The sequence below is a fragment of the Camelus bactrianus genome, chromosome 4 (assembly GCF_048773025.1).
Source record: "Camelus bactrianus isolate YW-2024 breed Bactrian camel chromosome 4, ASM4877302v1, whole genome shotgun sequence".
NCBI classification, from domain to species: domain Eukaryota; kingdom Metazoa; phylum Chordata; class Mammalia; order Artiodactyla; family Camelidae; genus Camelus; species Camelus bactrianus.
This window is the reverse complement of record NC_133542.1, coordinates 58381343-58398608: the sequence shown is the minus strand read 5'-3', so window position 1 is coordinate 58398608 and position 17266 is coordinate 58381343. Positions and strand designations below refer to the sequence as shown.

Sequence of the window (17266 nt, the reverse complement as noted above, 5' to 3'; positions counted from 1 at the left end):
AACTCAAGAAACATTACTGGGGAGTCAGTCATAGCCAAAGAACTGTGCAGGGATTTGTAAGGATGTAAGAGTAAACCAGTCAAATCCCTGTTACCAAGCCTGACAGAGAAAGCAGACATCCGAGCACTTACTCCGCTAGGGGCAGGAGGTAAGTCCCGAATAGCTGGGAATAAATAGGAAGGCACGATTCATTCTCAGAGTGTTTTAATCCTTACACTTCCTTTCACTGACAGATTTTCTATTTGGTGGGATAAGTAATACTAAAACACAGGACAGAGTGACACCTGATTGCTAGTGTGTTTCTTTGTCCACGTCTAGGGAGCGTGTGAGATTTTCCCTTTCTGGCTGTGGCAGGATGTTGTCAGACTAGATGAACTCATGGTGACTCTGCACTCCGTGCTTCTCATTCATTTCACAGGAACTTTGGGATCAGTGCGTGAACTGTAGGGAATGTAAATCACATGAGTTCCATTTTAGGTCCCCCCATGTGATTGTGTGGAGCCTTTTTGCAGACTTAGTGCATTAACTCTTGTAGGCAGTTGGCCTCCATGTGACTGTTAAATCCTTTCCCCAGCTGGGTTTTATTTGCCCACGTGAAAAATCACTGATTAGATCAACTTTATGACACATACACTCAGGGCAGTGATACGTGCAACAGCGTCTCCCAGCTAAGGGGGACTGCCTGGGCATCCATCCGCAGCCAGAACTTAGGAGATCCCTCACCCGGTGTCATCTGGCATTAACCGGAGTTCCATGACTGTTGGAGCTGTCAGACCGTCAATCCCACGTGGGCAAAGACTTCGTCTTACCCAGCGCTGTATCTCCAGTGCCTCAAAAAGTGTTGATCTCACAGCAGGTGCTCAATACGTATGAATAAATGAATGAATGAATCCCCCCAGCAAAGGTCTGATAGACATTTTCTTTTTTCTTCCAGTTCATATCAGGTGTTGGTGCTCCCCCTGGCCCTCCACAGCACATTTGTGTGTGATTCTGAAGATGCTACCTCATTCTTTAGCAATACTTCTGATGTTAATGGATATGTGGCTGCAGAACTACTGGCCAAAGATGTTCCCAATGATGCCATGGAGATATCTATCGGAGACAGGCTGTACTATGGGAAATATTATAACGCACCCTTGAAAACAGGGAATGATTACTGCATTGTATTACGAATCACAAGTGAATGGGATAAGGTATATTTCTTTAACAACACTGGTGAATTCTGTATTTTCCTCTTCTTGTGAAATTTAAATATTTGAACATCCGTTCCCCTGATATTTGAGATGAACACTGCATGTAAGAACCCTAAAAATGTGTTGAATACTTTCACTTTTTAAAGGATGACAGGTGACATCTTTATAGAGGTTGATATTGTTAACTTCCTGGGGGACCTGTTTGGATCTGTGTTTGGACTGGACTAGGTTTGGTTCTTCTTCTTAAGCTTCACAAACACCCTCCTCCTATTGCAGTGCTGAAGCCTGAGTTGGAGAGGAAGGACTTGATCTTTCTGCGGCTTCCCTGTACTCCGTCCTAGGCAGCTGCCTCCCCTCATTTTCCCAGAAGCAAGAGGGAGGGGCAGATTAAGCTCAGCACTATTTTCTGGCCCCATTTTCTGCTTCCATTACTTCCTTGGCTATCATCTAAGTCCCAGTCTCCTCTCCTTGCCCGTAGAAAGACAATGTTCTTGCAGCGGTGGTTCTTTCTTGAGACGTAGAATTCTATTCATTACATAATGAGCAAATGTAATGAGCTGGACAGGCAGAAGAGGAAGGGCTGGATCAGTCGACCAGGGATGGAAGATATTCTGAAGAACCATTTTGATCGTTGCCCTGGGAGAACTCAAAGCTTGTTGTAAGTTCATACTGGTTGGTAATGGAAAGAAGAAAGATTGTATTAATATTAAGAGAAACATCTCTTGGTGGATTTGAGCCATCTTACATGTAAGATTCATCACATACTTAAAACCGAAACAAGCTATTAAATTCTGTACAGGGCACAAGTCTAATGTGGGATTATCACACTTGATATGAAACCAAGAATAGGTCCGAGCAGCAAAAAGGTCTGGTGGTGTTTTGTGACAATAATGTGAGAATTAAAAACTGAAAGACCAAAGTCCAGAAGATACTGCCCTGAACTTGTTCCAAAGGTGTTTATTCCTTAGACAAGGCCTCCTTGCTAGAAAATTAGGTGGAGATCCTGACTTGGTATTCCCAGCACTGGCGGTACAACGTGAGTACCATTAGAGGTTGTGCAGAGAGCAGCTCTCTCAGACTGGGACTTTGATCTGGGAGGGTGTGTTGGTCAGCTTGGGCTGCCATTTCACAATGCTATAGACTCGGTGGCTTAAACAACAGACATTGATTTCTCACAGTTCTGGAGACTGGGAAGTCCGGGATTAAGGTGCAGGCTGGTTTGATTCCCCGGTGAGGGCCTGATTCCTGGCTTGCAGACAGCTGCCTTCTTGCTGTGTCCTCTAGTGGTGGGGAGTGAGTGAGCTCTGATCAATCTTCCTCATCTTATGTGGACCCTGATGCATGGGGGCCCTACCCTCATGACCTCATCTAAACCTAATTACCTTCCCAAGGCCCTCCCTCCAGATACCATCACACAGGAGTAGGGCTTCTGTGTACACATGAGTCCATAACACAGGGAATGAGGCAGGAGGTTATAAGAATTCTAGTTTGTAGTGTTGCAGAAAAACGTGTTACAGCCCAGTGTTACAGCTTGGTGTTACAGCTCAGTTGTGACAGCAACCTGGATCCAGGCGAGAGACCAGGCAGCACTTGGAGAGTTTTGAGAACTCAGGTTTATTATGTCATTGGGCCCAGAGGAGTTAATACTCCAAGCTCTGGACCCTGTCTGCAGGTTTACACAGACTTTTATAGGCTGCCAGTTTACACTTTGCAACATCATATGCAAATAAGGTATAACAAAAGTTGACTAAGAACAAGCTTTGTAGAAATGGACCAATCAGGAGTGAGAGAAATAACCAATCAGGAGTGAGGGAAATGGACCAATCAGGAGTAAAGGAAATAACCAATCAGGAGTGAGCTCAGGGAACCAATAGAATTTTAGGGGTAAGTTCCACTTTCTGTTTTAGAGGCAAAAAGTGAGATAGAGCCACTGGGCCAGGGAACCGTATGGTGCTGGCAGGAGAGCAGTGGCCCTGCTTGGAGGTCCTGCTGGTCTTTTTTTACCGGGCTTCCCACCTCAGTAGGAAACTTTCCCATGATGTCACTATACCTCTTTTTCATACAGTGAAGCAGAACATAGTTTCTGGTGTACAGCATAGTGATTCAGTTATACATATATGTATTCTTTTTCATATTTTTCATTATAGATTATTACAAGATATTGAATATAGTTCCTTGTGCTATACAGTAGGACCTTGTTGTTTCTCTGTTTTATGTATAGTAGTTTGCATCTGCTAATGCCAAACTCCTAATTTATCCCTCCCTCCACCTTTCCCCTTCAATAACCATAAATTTGTTAAGCTTGTTCTTTGAAAAAATTTATATTTGGGCTCACCTGTTTGAATTGCTGTTACTTCCCCTGTGGGTTTCAAATACGTTAGTGTTGCAGTCATACTAAAATCAGTTGTGATTTATATATTTATGTATTTTCTTTTGTAAACAGCTTCATCAAGATACAGTTCACCTACTGTATAATTCTAAAACGTACAAGTCAATGGTTTTTAGTATATTCACGAGATGATGGTAATGCAACCGTCTAATTCTTCAATATTTAGTAGTGATTATTTTTTATATTTATTTTTAGTTGTGGTAAAATACATGTAACATAAAATTTACCATCTTAGCAACTGTATAACACTTTAGTAGGGTTGAGTACATTTACGTTGTTATGAAACCAATCTGCAGAATTTTTCATCTTGCAAGACTGAAACTGTACCTGTTAAAAAACTCCCCATTCCTCCTTCCCCTCCCCAGATCCTGGCAACTGCCCCTTTACTTTCTGTCTCTATGAACTTGACTACTTTAGATACCTCATATAAGTTGGATCATACAGTATTTATCTTTTTGTGATAGTCTTACTGCATTAAGCATAATGTCCTCAAGATTCCTTCATGTTGTAGCAGGTGTCAGGATTTCCCTTCTTTTTAAGGCTGAATAATATTCCATTGTGTGTGTGTGTGTATACACATGGCATTTTGTTTATCCATTCATCTGTGGATGGACACTTGGGTTGCCTCCATATTTGGCTATTGCAAATAATGCTGCTATGAACATGGGTATTCAAATATCTCTTTTAATCTCTGCTTTCAATTTTTGGGGGTATATACACCCAGTAGTGGAATTTTTAGATTGTTTGGTAATTTTATTTCTAATTTTTTTAAAGAATCCTCATACTATTTTCCATAGCAACTGCACCATTTTACACTCCTACCAGCAGTGCACAAGTGTTCCAATTTCTCCACATCCTCCCCAGCACTTGCTGTTTTCTGTTTTGATGACGGCCATCCTAGTGGACATCAGGTGGTTCCTCACTGTGGCTTTGGTTTGCATTTCCCTAATGGTTTATGATGTTGAGCATGTTTTCAGGTGCTTTTAATACTTTGTCTATCTTCTTTGGCGAAATGGTTATCCAAGTCCTTTGCCCATTTTTAAACTGATTTATTTCTTTGTTGATGAGTTTTAAGAGTTCTTTACGTATTCTGGATATTAATCCCTTATGAAATATGTGATTTACAGATATTTTTCCCATTACATGAGTTGCCTTTTTATTCTGTTGAGAGTGTCCATGGATACAGAAAAGTTCTTAATTTTTTTTGAATCACATTTCTTTCTTTTTTTATTGAAGTGTAGTTGATTTACAATGTTGTGTTAAGTGTCAGATGTATAGCAAAGTGATTCAGATTGTATATATAATTTTTCAGGTTCTTTTCCATTATAGATTTTTATAAGATATTGAATATAATTCCCTGTGTTATGCAGCAGGTCCTTGTTGTTTATTTTTTTCTTCTCCCCCTGTCCCTGCACCCATTTGTCTATTTTATATATAGTAGTGTGTATATGTTAATCCCAGACTTCTAGTTTATCCCATCCCCTTACCCCCCTGGTAACCATAAGTTTGTTTTCTATGCTTGTGAGTCTATTTCTGTTTTGTATGTGACTTCATTTGTGTCATTTTTTGGGATTCCACATATAAGTGATATTATATGATGTTTGTCTTTGTCTCACTTCACTTAATATGATCATCTCTAGGTCCATCCATGTTGCTGCAAATGGCATTATTTCATTCTTTTTTGTGGCTGAGTAATATTCTAATATATATGTATGTATATCACATCTTCTTTATCCATTCATCTGTCAATGGACTTTAGGTTGTTTCCATGTTTTGGCTATTGTAAACAGTGCTGCTATGAAAAGTTTTTAACTTTAATGAAATCCAGTTTGTCTATTTTTTCTTTCATTGCCTGTGCTTTTTGTGTCATATCTAAGAAGTCATTGCCAAATGGAATTTCCTGAAGCCTTTCCTTTATGTTTTCTTCTGAGAGTTTTAGGTCTTATATTTAGATTTGATCCATTATGAGTTAATTTTTGTATATGGTGTTAGGTAAGGGCCCCATGTGATTCTTTTGCTTATAGTTATCCAGTTTTCCCAGCACAATTTGTTGAAAAGATTTCCTTTCCCCATTGAATGGTTTAGGCACTCTTGTCAAAAGTCATTTTTAAGCAATCATCTGATAAATATGCCAGAGTTTATTTCTGGGCTCTCTGTTCTGTTCCATGGGTATATGTGTCTGTCTTTATGCCAGGACTACCCTGTTTTGATTACTGGAGCTTTGTGGTAAAATTTGAAATCAGGAAATACGTTTTCCAATTCCCGCTTCTTGTTTTTCCTTCTGAGTATCTGTCCCAGTAAACAGCATTACCATCTTCCCAGTTGCCAAGACAGAAATCTAGGAATAATTTTTGTCTCCTCCCTTCTTCTTCTTGTGTAGTTTGTCATCAAATTGTGTCAATCCTATCACTTTCATGCTGTTTAAAAATCATCCTTTTCTCTCCTTCATCAGCACTGTTTTTAGCCTTTGACATCTCTTATCTGAACATCCGTTTTCTGACTCATCTTCTTGTCTCTGTTCTACCTGTCTCCTTCCTATCTCTGGCCTCCATCCTACTGCCCGAATGAGTTTTATAGAATGCACATCTGATCAAGGCACTCCATTTGAATGAGCGCCCTTCTTCGTCTGGCCCTGCCAATTTCTCCCGTTTAGTACACTCAGTTCCTAAGTAACTTGCTGTTTGAGGTGCTTTTCCTCCCCCAGTGTCTTGAAATACACCCCTCACTGGTTCTTCTTGCATGTTATCTCCCACTGGATGCTCTTGATAACACTAAGCATCAAGGCGAAATTCAGTCGCATTCAGGACCTTATGGCCATTTTAAGCCTTTCCCAGAATTTCCAGTAAGAATATAGTTTTTCAGTTTTTAATAAAATAAACCCATAATGCCCAAGGCTGTCACTTGAAGGAGAGTCTCCTAATGAAGTTGGAGGGGTCTTTCTCTAACCCTTGCTGTTTACTTTCCTCTGGGGAATGCTTTGCTGAGTTTTACCATAGATTAACAGTGATCCCAGCATCCCTAAACTAATACACATGTAATAACAGCAGGGGAGAGAAAGAGAAGATGTGTAATTCCAGTGGGTTTGTGGGTTGCTTCTGTCATGAGTGAGCTTTCATATATATTCTTTTTGCTTTCTTCCTGGTTCTTGGCTACATTTGGGTAAATATCATCTAGGTAAGTGAAGTATTCGTATATGCCAGACCTTCTCGTAGCCTTGCCCGTAACGTGCGTCACTGCTTCTTGCTGAACCTGGATGTGACCTCAGAATCCTTCCCGACATAGTTCTCCAGGCAGTCAGTGCCAGTTGCTGAGAGCTGGCAAGGGGAGTGGAACGTATCGCCATTCCTGTGCTCTCCCCGCCGTGAGTGCATCCTGAGATCTATTGGAAAGCTTTAGAAGTGATCCTAGGGTCACTTCTGTCCCTGCTACCCGTGCCAGTCCCCTGAACACGTGGTGATCATATGGCCAAACTGTAAGATGTTAGAGCTAGAAGAGACTTTTAAGGAACTTGTGGTCCAAAATAAAAGATAAAAGCCCTGCGACTTGGGGGGCTAACGTGTGTTATTTGAACTGACACCACATGCCACCTACTTATACGTGTTGCTGTGGCTTCCTTTACAGGTGAAAAGAAGCTCCTGTGCACTCTGGGCCCAGGTAAAAGGTAAAACCGTTTTCTGCCTAAGGCTGCTTTCCTTGTTTCTCCTCTGCAGCGTCAAGTGTATGTTAATGAGATTTCTTTTTAAATTGTCGCAGGTGACAGAAATGAATCTCATACTAGCCTAGAGAAAGCCATAGCTGAAAAGGATGAGGGGTGGGGTGGTGGGGGCAGCTCATGGAATCAGAACCAGAGTGGTGCCACCAGGATGCCAGGAACTGGGACTTGGGACTCGACACCATGAGGAGGACTCTCCTTTTGTGGCTCTTGTCTCTTGTCTCTGTTTCTTGGTGTGAGTTGGCCTCCTTTTCTCCAACTGTAAGCTGTGTGGTGGGGAGGGATGGGCGTGAGCTGCCCCAGCGTAGCAGCTTCGGTGGGAACAGACAATTTTTCAATTTGGGAAAAGAGTCTCTTGTTTTAAGTGACCATGGGATGAATCACTGTGTACAGGAGACGGAGCAGTATGATCGCCTACCTTGGGTTTGGGGCTTATTGGTATGGCTTGGGCGGGGGTGGGGTGCAGGTCAATATAACCAACAAACCCCACCAGGGTTGCTTGGAGAGGGCTTCACAGTCCCCGTCAGGAAAAGAGGCTCAGAAGAACACACTGACAGACCCAAACAAAGAGCTACAGAAGTCCACTCCTTTCCACTGTTTGGCTGCTTAGCCTGTGCACACACATACGCGTCCAATAGTAAGAAAAACACCCTCCTTGATGAAAGTGGAATTATCCTCCAGAGAGCCAAAAATGGCACCCGAGTGGAAGACAGCCCAAATGTGGGTCTGTTACCGAATCCAGCTCCGAGACCAGGCTTTTGGAGGCCGATCCATTCCTCTTGGTGGAATCTAGACGTGTTTCTCATGATCTCTTTAGCCATCTATGGCTAAATGGAAAATTCAGCCGTTCTCAAAGCCACAGCATGTAATATGAAGTGGGAAAGTGGACGATCACAGTAAGTCCATTGATTTGGAAAGGAAGAAAAGATAAAGGACTGTGCAGTGGTCAGGGGCCCCATAACAAGGACCACATGCAGGAAGAGCAGGCATCTCCTGCCCCGGCAGCAGAACGGGTCACTTGGTCAGTCGGTTTGGCTGCCCGGGGCTCTGCCTGCTGGGGTACCCTTGTCCATTTCCTCCAGAACCTCCCCTAAGAGATGAGGTGAGGACGAACCCTGCTGAGTGCCTCACAGCTTAAACCTTCTGCCTCCCCTGCACGGGGCGGTTATCCGGGAAGGGGAGCGGGGTTAGGGACTGAGCAATCGCAGGTCCTTGTTTGCCAGGCTGGGATTTCCCTGGCAGAACGTTTCTTTAAACCAGCAGCCAGCCTACTGGATTTGATTTGTAGGAATTCCATTAGTTTGTAGCTAATACCAGAAATCTTGTCAAGTGTATGACCTTTTGGATCTGGATCTTTTCCTTGTGGTTCCTGCGTCCTAGCAACAGCCTGAGGAATTCTGCTCTTAGCCCGGAGGCTCAGGTTAACTCCTCACATCCTGTCCCTTACCTCAGAACGGCGCATAACAGTGGGCTGGGGTGGTTAGGAAAAGCTCCCATAACCCTGCTTCCAGGTGGATTCCAGGGCACGGCAGCTTGCAATTGATTTGTTACCCTGTCAGGAGAGGGTACCTAGCAGGAAATGTTTGGAGGGACCTGGAGAACTGGGCTTCCTTCATCTGTCTGCTTATCCCCTAAACTCATTTCCCATCTTTTTATCTCTACTCACACTAAGTTCAGCATTGTAGGGGGTGTGGCTTTTCCCCTGGGCAAGTTGTAGTACCTGACCGTCCGCCGTCTTGCAGTGCAGATTGCCAGGCAGTGAGCGCCTCTTCTTTCTTTTTCAGTTTTCTTGAGAAAATAATTTACATATCATGTTCAACGTGTACAGTATGATGATTTGATGAGTGTATATATTGCAAAATGATTACCACAATAGGGTTAGTTAATATCTCCATCACCTCACATAATTATCATGTATTTTATGTATCTATATGTATATAAAATTTGTGTATGTGTGAGTGTGTAAGATCTACTCTCCTTGCAGCTTTCAAGTATACAATACAGTATTGTTAACCAGAGTCACCATGCCGTACATTAGACCCCCGGCATGTATTTATCTTGTATCCAGAAGTTTGTCCCCTTTGACCAGCATCTCCTCGCTTCCCCCACCCCCCAGCCCCTGGCAACCACCATTCTACTCTCGATTTCTATGGGTTTAGCTTTTTCAAATTCCACACGTAAGTGAGATCACACATACTTGTCTGACTCTGTCTGACTTATTTGACTTCGCATAATATGTAAGAGCCTCTCTTAACAAAGATGTGTGCTGTTACATTTCTGTGTGCAGACGGGCTGAGCGCCCTTCCCTGGAATTTAATGATGGCCACAAGGAACAATCACACATTCCGCCATTTGGACATTTTCCTGCCAGTTCAGATCCTAAAGCTCTCAGGGTGGGAACGGAGTTTCCACAAACAAAAAAAAGGTGCTTTTACCAGAAGAATGGAGGTGTACAAGCATCCTGGACCGGCATAGGAACAATAGTTTCCAGAATAATCCACTGCTTTCCGCAGCTGTTCGGTGTGATTAATAAACTCACACTGAGTTGAAGAAATGGCCAAAGAGCTGGCTGCAGTCATTCTATTGTGATTAAGTTAACAGGAAGGATTTTGCTTTGGGAATATCCAAGTGGCTTTTTGCAGTGCCTTTTCCCCCTCATATGGTAAGAGAATTTGAACCTTTGAGCTCAAGCTACTGGAAAGCTCTGAGATCATAGAAAACCTACTGTTTTGTTGAAATTCTGGAGCCAGTTCCAGCATATACACATCTGTGTACCAAATTTACCTGGGCTGTGCACTCACCTGGCAGTCTCCTTTGCAAAAATTTTGGAGATTGCCATTTCAGAAAGTAATTTAGACAGAACTAGAATCCAAATTCATCCTGAAATTGTATCTGTTCATTCGTGCCAAACAACAGCCCCCTTCTTGCCATTGCCCGCTGATGAATTATGCTATTTACCTTTGCAGATTGCCCCTAAAAGAGCTTCGTGGTGATTACCAGGGAACCAGCAGTCGGTTTGATGAGAAATGCAAAGGCCTGGACTTCCCTGCCCCAGTCCTGCTTGTAGTCAGCCGAATGTCTTTGAAATTATATTTAACTTGGCTGATTCTCTATTGTCTCCCTCCGGGATCTCTGAGAGCCCTTCCAGCCACAAAGTAGTAGGAGTCTCTGCTTTCTTGAGTCACAGGGCAAGGTCATTTGATACATGTGAGATGATGATTAAACTGTAATCAGGGAACATTCTTTAGTCATAGGCATGAAACCTCTGAGTCATTAGTGACTACTCCTCTTTCTCTTAGCCCACATTTTGCACTTCTCTAATTTTCATTTCTGTATTCACTCCCTGAGCAGGGGCCGTTGTGTGTGCAGCATGGAAGACGGGCCCAGCCTCCTTTCTCATCTCGCACCGTAGGGTTCAGATTCAGCGTCCCCCTTCACCCCAGCCTGCACTACTGCCCGGCGTTTTTCTAAAGTGCAGCGCTGATTTTGTGACTTCCCCTGACGGCGCCTGCATAGTTCTCCATCAGTTCTCAGTCTGGTTTCCAAGACCTCAGGTGGCCACCAATGTCCTCTTCTCCATTCAAACTGACGCGCCAGCTCTGTTCTGGATACAGCCCTTGCTTTCCCTCCTTAATGTCTCTGCTCATATGATTACTTGCTCACTTCTGCCCTGGATTGCCCTGTAACCTTCCTGTAATTTCTGTTTATTACAGTCCCTCCCATTCTTCAAGATTAAAATCAAATGCCATCTCCTCTTTGACACTTTTTACAACTTCCTCAACTGGACAGGATCTCTCCCCCTCTCTCTTTAGCCATCCTGCTGTAATTTCAAGCAGCTGGTGCACTTGTCTTTTCTTACTTGATTTCGTCCCCTTGAGGGAGGGCATTTGAAGAGCTGCATGGTGCCTGGCACACATGAGACACCTAATGAGAATTTATTGAATCGGGTTGAATGATTCCCGGGGAACCAGCAGGACAGTCTGATTGTAAAAGGAAGCATAGTAGGAGCAATACTTATCAAATTAAAAAGCCAGAGAAGACTGACATCAAGATTTAAGCCTGGTGTGTATGTATACATGTGAATACGCTGCACCTGTGTGTGTATACACACATACACATGCACCCATTTTAAACCTTCGTCATTGTGGTAGGTAGAATTCTCATACGACCTCACAAATTCCTGGTCCCTGGGGTACACCCACCTTCTCTCAGTTACTCATTCAAAAGCTCTTCTAAGTGTTGCTGTGAAAGGATTTGAAGATGTAATTAAGGTCCCAAATAGAGAGATTATCCAGATAGACCTGACCTAATGATTACATGAACCCTTTAAATCTGTGTCTAGAGGTCACAGACCGGGGAAACTGGAGACTGAAAGGGAGAGATGGATTTGGCATAAGGGTTTCTCCTGCTGGCTTTGAAGATGCAGGGGACCACACGGCAGGAATGCGGGCAGCCCGTAGGAGCTGAGTGGCCAGTAAGAATATGGGACCCTCAGTCTTCCGACGACAAGGAGCTGAATTTAGCCCATAACCTGCATGAGCTTGGAAGCAGATTCTTCCCCGGGGCCCCTAGAGGGAAATGCAGCCCACCTGCCTTGACCGCAGCCTTGTAAGACCCTGAGCAGAGGACTCAGTCACAATGTGCCTGAACTTCTAACCCATGAAACTGTGAGCTAATAAATGGGTGGTAGCTGCCAAGTGTATGGTAGTTTGTTCAGCTGCCACTGAAGATGAATTCAGTAATGTTGCTGGTTCATCAGGCTTTACTTACCTCCAAATTAGCTATCTACTTCAGTCTCCTTTGCCATCTCCTACTTGCAGGGGATTCAAGTGAGGGGACCCCAGAATAGCAGAGATGAATTTCACACACTAAACAGAAGTCACAGTGCTAATTATTATCATATATTTGTGCCTTTCCAACAACCGAATTGTTGCTTTCAGGAAATGACCCTGCTGGTGTAAATCCATGAAAAACTGTCCACAGCCCTATAGGAAGTCCTCAAGCTGTCACAAAGTCTGAGAGTAGGAACAGGGCCTTTCTAACCGGCTCTTCAACACCTGTGATGTTTACGGTAGTAGAAGGGTTAGAGATAAGCCCATGGAAGCCCTGTCACTCCTCCTGAGCCACCCTGAGGAGGTTGGTGGAGTTTGAGTCTAATGGATTTCCTTGCTTTCAGAATGAGTCATTGAGAATCTGGGATGTAACTCGTGATTCACTCATTTGGGCTTTTAAAAGAACATTCTGCAAGTGATTTAGAAGGAAAATAAGTTTGGTTTCATGGCAGGAGACCTTGGAAGGGAGGGTAACCAGAGGATGACAAAGCTCTAAAAAATGTAATTCACGTTGGCCAGTTGTAAGTTTCCTCGGTAAAGAATTAACATGGGAAGTCCCTAAAGAAGCCTGGGGCTACACCGTGAACGCTCAGGATTAGGTTGACTCAGATGTTCAAGAGAGTTCATATACAAAGCAGAAAAAAGACGTATAACCAGGAACTGTTCAACCAGCAAGAATCATGCCTGGAGCTGCAGCCCGAGTCATGTTATGCAGAGTGAATAAGGGTGATTTCCCAGTACTTCCCTTTAGAGTAGAACATAGGTGGGCTCCCTGCTAAGGGTGAAGGTCGTCCTGCTGCTGGATGGTCAGGAGAACGTCAGGTTCCTCAGCTCCTACTTTGCTGCTTTCCTGTGGTTTGTGAGGAGGGGGTACTTGAAAGCAAAAGAAGAGCTAACTGCTCTCCGTAAGTTAAAGTCTTCTGACCTGGATGAAGCACCTTCTAGCAGGTTGGAGAAACCACTGCAAGTGATCTTTGAGAAATCTTAATGAAGAAGGGAAAAATAGGTAGACTGGGAGTGAACAAAGAACACAGAGCTCTGTATAAGGGAGACAGATTTTGCAAAGTATGGCTGAGGAAAACTTGAAGTCAAAGCCAGGCAAGATCTTCAAGAGACGGTTCTGTGTCTACCTGGGAGAAGAAGCCACGGTTCCGAGCAGTCAGCCTGGGAGCTATGAGCAGATTAGGTGAGACTGCTCTTCTCTTGTTTTCACAGAGTCACTAATTGGATGGGGAAATGTGGCAGGTACAATGTATTTTGATTTCAGCCAACACTTGACAATGCCCTGTTGACAGTGTGGGGACGTGAGGGCTGTGTGTGAGCTTAGAAATGGCAGAATGACTATGCAAATGTTGCTTATTAATGAGTTGATGTCGAATCCAGGAATATGCAGAATATGGGTCGGTGTCTACAGTCATCCTCAGCCCACCATCATCATCAATCAGTGATTCAAAATATAGAGAGGACGAAACTATAGAGAAAACATGATGACCAGCATTGGGAGGAACACGGGTAGATTGGATGAAATGAGCAGTATAGGAAAGTACCAGCTTCTTGCCACCATTTCCAATGCTCTGTTTTCTCTTCAAAAAAAAAAAACCTGGGGAATTTAGTACATAAAAAGGTCTTCTCAGTGTTTTAATTTGCATTTTTGCTTGTGAGAGGGAGAGCTGATCAAAGATTTGTCAGTCATCTGTATTCAGGTTTCATATGTGGTTTACCTTTTGATAGAATTTGCTCCTTTTGCTGTTGAGGTATTTGTCTTTTCCTTATTAATTTGTAACACTCTCTATATGTTAACCCCTTGCTTATTAATTATTCTCATTATTTTACCCAGTTTTCCACTTGCCCTTTAAACTTACTTATGGTGGTTTTTGGTTTACAGAAGTGTATGTTTTTTAATGTGGTCAGATCTCTCATTCTCTTATTTTAAGGTTTCCATATTAATAAATGTGCTTAGAAAAATTTAACCTGCTTTAATATTAAATATATAGTCATTTACATTTTGTCCCAATTCTCTAAGTCTTCAGCTTAAGTCTTAAATCCATCCAGATTTTATTTTGGTAGAGAGTATAAGCTCTAGTGGTCAAAATTACTTTATCGTAAATGGTTAGCCAGTTTTCTCAACGTTAGTTAAGAATAATGTATCATTTCCCCAGTGATTGGGGAATGACAATGACAAACAAAATGACAGCAATAATAATTAACAATAGCTAACATTTGCCAATTGCTTACTGTGTGCTAGGCCCAGGTCTGACATGCCTTAACTCATCTGTTTCTCCCAGTAACCTAATAAGGTGGATACTATCATTATGATTCCCGTGCTGTTACATCATCCCTTTTGTGAGGAAACCGAGGCACAGAATGGCAGAGTAACTTGCGCAAAGTCACACAGCTGGGGAGTGGTGGTGTTCACATGCAAACCTGGACAACCTGACTCCAGTATTCAAGCTTGGAAGTTATTTTATGTGCTTGGGTTTGTTTCTGGGCTTTCTACGTTGTTCCAGTGCTGATACTGCACTATTTTAATATCTGGTAATTCAAGTCACTAAAATCAGTCCTCTGATTTATTTATTTATTTACTAATTTCTAATTTAACCACAGCTCCTCCTCCCATTTTCCAATATGGCTTCTTAAAATATCAGGGCTTTTTTCTTCTGAATATCAAAAGTAGCCAAAATATAAGCCACATTTTTCGAGAAAATCTCTCTTTTTTTTTTTTTTTTTTTTGGAGAAAGTCTCTTGACAGCACTTTCTAAGGTGATGGTTTGTTGGGCTCTTGACCAAGCGGTATGTTCCAGTAGAAGGAGTCCACTCTTAGCCTGGTTGTCGAGATCCGAGTGATGCCAGTCAGCAGAACTGTCTGCAGTGGTACAAAGACGTTAAAGCTGTGTTGTCCAGTGTGGTGGCCACTCACCGTGTGTGGCTACTGGGCACTTGAAATTTACATGTGAAATTGAGCACTTATAATAGTATGACTGAGAAACTGAATCTTAAATTTAATTTAAATTAATTTAGGTTTAGATAGCCACATTGTGGTGTGGCTGCTGTGTTTGACAGCACAGAATTAATGATGAAGAAAGAAAGCAGCTTGAACTGTTCTCAAATGTGCCTCATTCACTGCCAGGGAAGTAAGTCACCTATGTTTTGAGGGTCTCAAGTCCAGAGGCTACTGTTTTTCCCTCTCAAATCCCCCTCCCCTTCTTACAGTAACAAATCATTGCTTTTGGTGTAATCAGCTCTTCCAAGGCAGACTAAGTATATACCTGGGGCACTGGTAAACGGAGCATAGAGAAAAATGAAATAGTCAACCCTCTGTATCTGTGGGTTCCACATTCATGGATTCAACCAACCGTGGATTCAAAATATTTGGGAAAAAATCATTAAAAAAATCCAAAAAGCAAAACTTGAATTTACTATACACTGGCAACTGTTTACCTAGCACTTACATTGTATTTACAGCTGTTTACATAGTTGTATTAGGAATTAAAAGTAATTAGTGATGACAAAGTATACAGTAAGTTATATGCAGCTACCACACTACTTTATCTATGGGACTTGTGCATCTGAGGATTTTGGTATCTGAGTGGGGGTGGTGGTGCCTGGAACCAATACCCCATGGATACTAGAGGCCTGATGATAATTTGATATTCCAACAATGACAACTGCAACAAATCGTCTGGAAAAATTTGGAATTGATTGCACTTCCTTAAATTTATTCCATGGCTTGGTGGTTTTTTAATTTTTAATTCTATACATGGAGAGTCAGCCCCCTGGAATCTTTTCAGTGTCTGTTGGCAGCATTGTACACAGACTTTTGTTCTTCCAAAGGGGATCATGAATCACCACAGCCTGAGGCCCTATCATCAGCCTGTGCAGGAAAGATCTGGGTCTGTACCCCTCACTATTGTGGGGGAGAACATGGCCCACACACTGCTGCAGACAGAGCTGGATTCAGATCTGCTCTGGGAAAGCATGTGCTGTGGTCAAAAGCAAAGACCCTGGAGTCAGACAGCTTGGGTTTGAATCCTGGCTCTCACATTTACTAGCTGGCTCAACTTGGGCAGGTTTCTTAACCACTCCATGCCTCGATTCCTCATCTGTAAAATGGGAATAATAATAGTACCCAGTGTAATAACAGTACACGGGGTACTATTATTATAATACTTGTTGCTATTATTGTACCCACTGAGGGATGAGAAGAGGTAATTAGATAGTAAGTGTGAAGTAAGTGTGTGTAAATTAAAATGAAACCTTTAGTTTAGAACAGGATGCTCTGATGCTCTGATTTAGTTGGCCCCAATGTGCAGCTCAAATGTAGGTGTTTTTCAGTTAATAACCAGGAATCTCCCTGACGTCGGCATGTGATGCACCCCAAAATAGAACACATGTATGTCTTTCAAAGAGCTTTTCCATCAGTTTTCTTATTTTATCCTCACAGCAACCTGCTGAGCAGAGCAGGGAGGTACCATTCTTGCTGATGTCTAGGGAAAATGACAGGTGACTCTACCCAACAGAGAGGATTTGTGTGCTATATCTGACCACTGGAGCTAACTGTAATTTTTGGAGCAAAAGTCCAAATGATGTCAGGACGATGTCTTCCTCCATGCAAAGGAAAACTGCTCATAAAATTCTATCAGGGTTATGGACTAGGGAGAGGACAGGATGCTGTATTTGTGTGCTCAACAGGATCAGATTCATCCCTTGTAATTTGAACGTGTCCTGGTTTATGCTTCCTTTTCAGAAATACCATGGAACTATGTTTTCCTGAGGCCCAGTTCTCAGGGCCAACTCAGGGGGCACAGAGGCACTCTGGGCATTCTTGGGATGGTTTGTCAGATGGGGCCAAGCTCTGGTTAAAACGGAGTGAGCACAGCGGGGTGTGCGCCGTGGGTTCAGTGTGTGGTTTCGTCCCGCAGGTTCATCTCTCGTGCTGCCGCAGATGGTGGGTGTTGCGCTGTGCTCCATGGCTGCTGTGATTGTCCTCGCATTCCTCTCCTTCTCAGCGGCCTGGTATGTGAGACTGTCACTTTGGAGAAATGAGTGGAATGGAGAGAGGATGGAGCTGAAGTCATGAAGAACAGCTGGGTTGGAGGCAGGTCAAAGGGGGGACGTGGGGAGATGTTGTCCCTGGGCGCAG

General features: G+C 43.0%; 1 protein-coding gene across 27 annotated transcripts in view; it reads left to right on the top strand.

Moving 5' to 3' along the window:
* The window catches only part of SUSD1 (sushi domain containing 1), a 142351-nt gene that overhangs the window by 88723 nt on the left and 36362 nt on the right, over positions 1-17266 (top strand). For 7 of the 27 annotated variants that reach the window (XR_012506505.1, XR_012506503.1, XR_012506502.1 and 4 more), the window contains 3 exons: positions 935-1193; positions 7204-7243; positions 17046-17139. Coding sequence is in view for 13 of the 27 variants with exons in the window: in XM_074361996.1 (XP_074218097.1) it covers positions 935-1193; positions 7204-7243; positions 17046-17139 (393 nt within the window). In the remaining 14 variants the exon portion in view is untranslated. Of the gene's footprint in view, positions 1-934; positions 1194-1469; positions 4792-7203; positions 7244-9581; positions 14097-17045; positions 17222-17266 lie in introns of those variants that run through there. The other 20 variants (XR_012506515.1, XR_012506514.1, XR_012506513.1 and 17 more) reach the window with 14 other exon arrangements.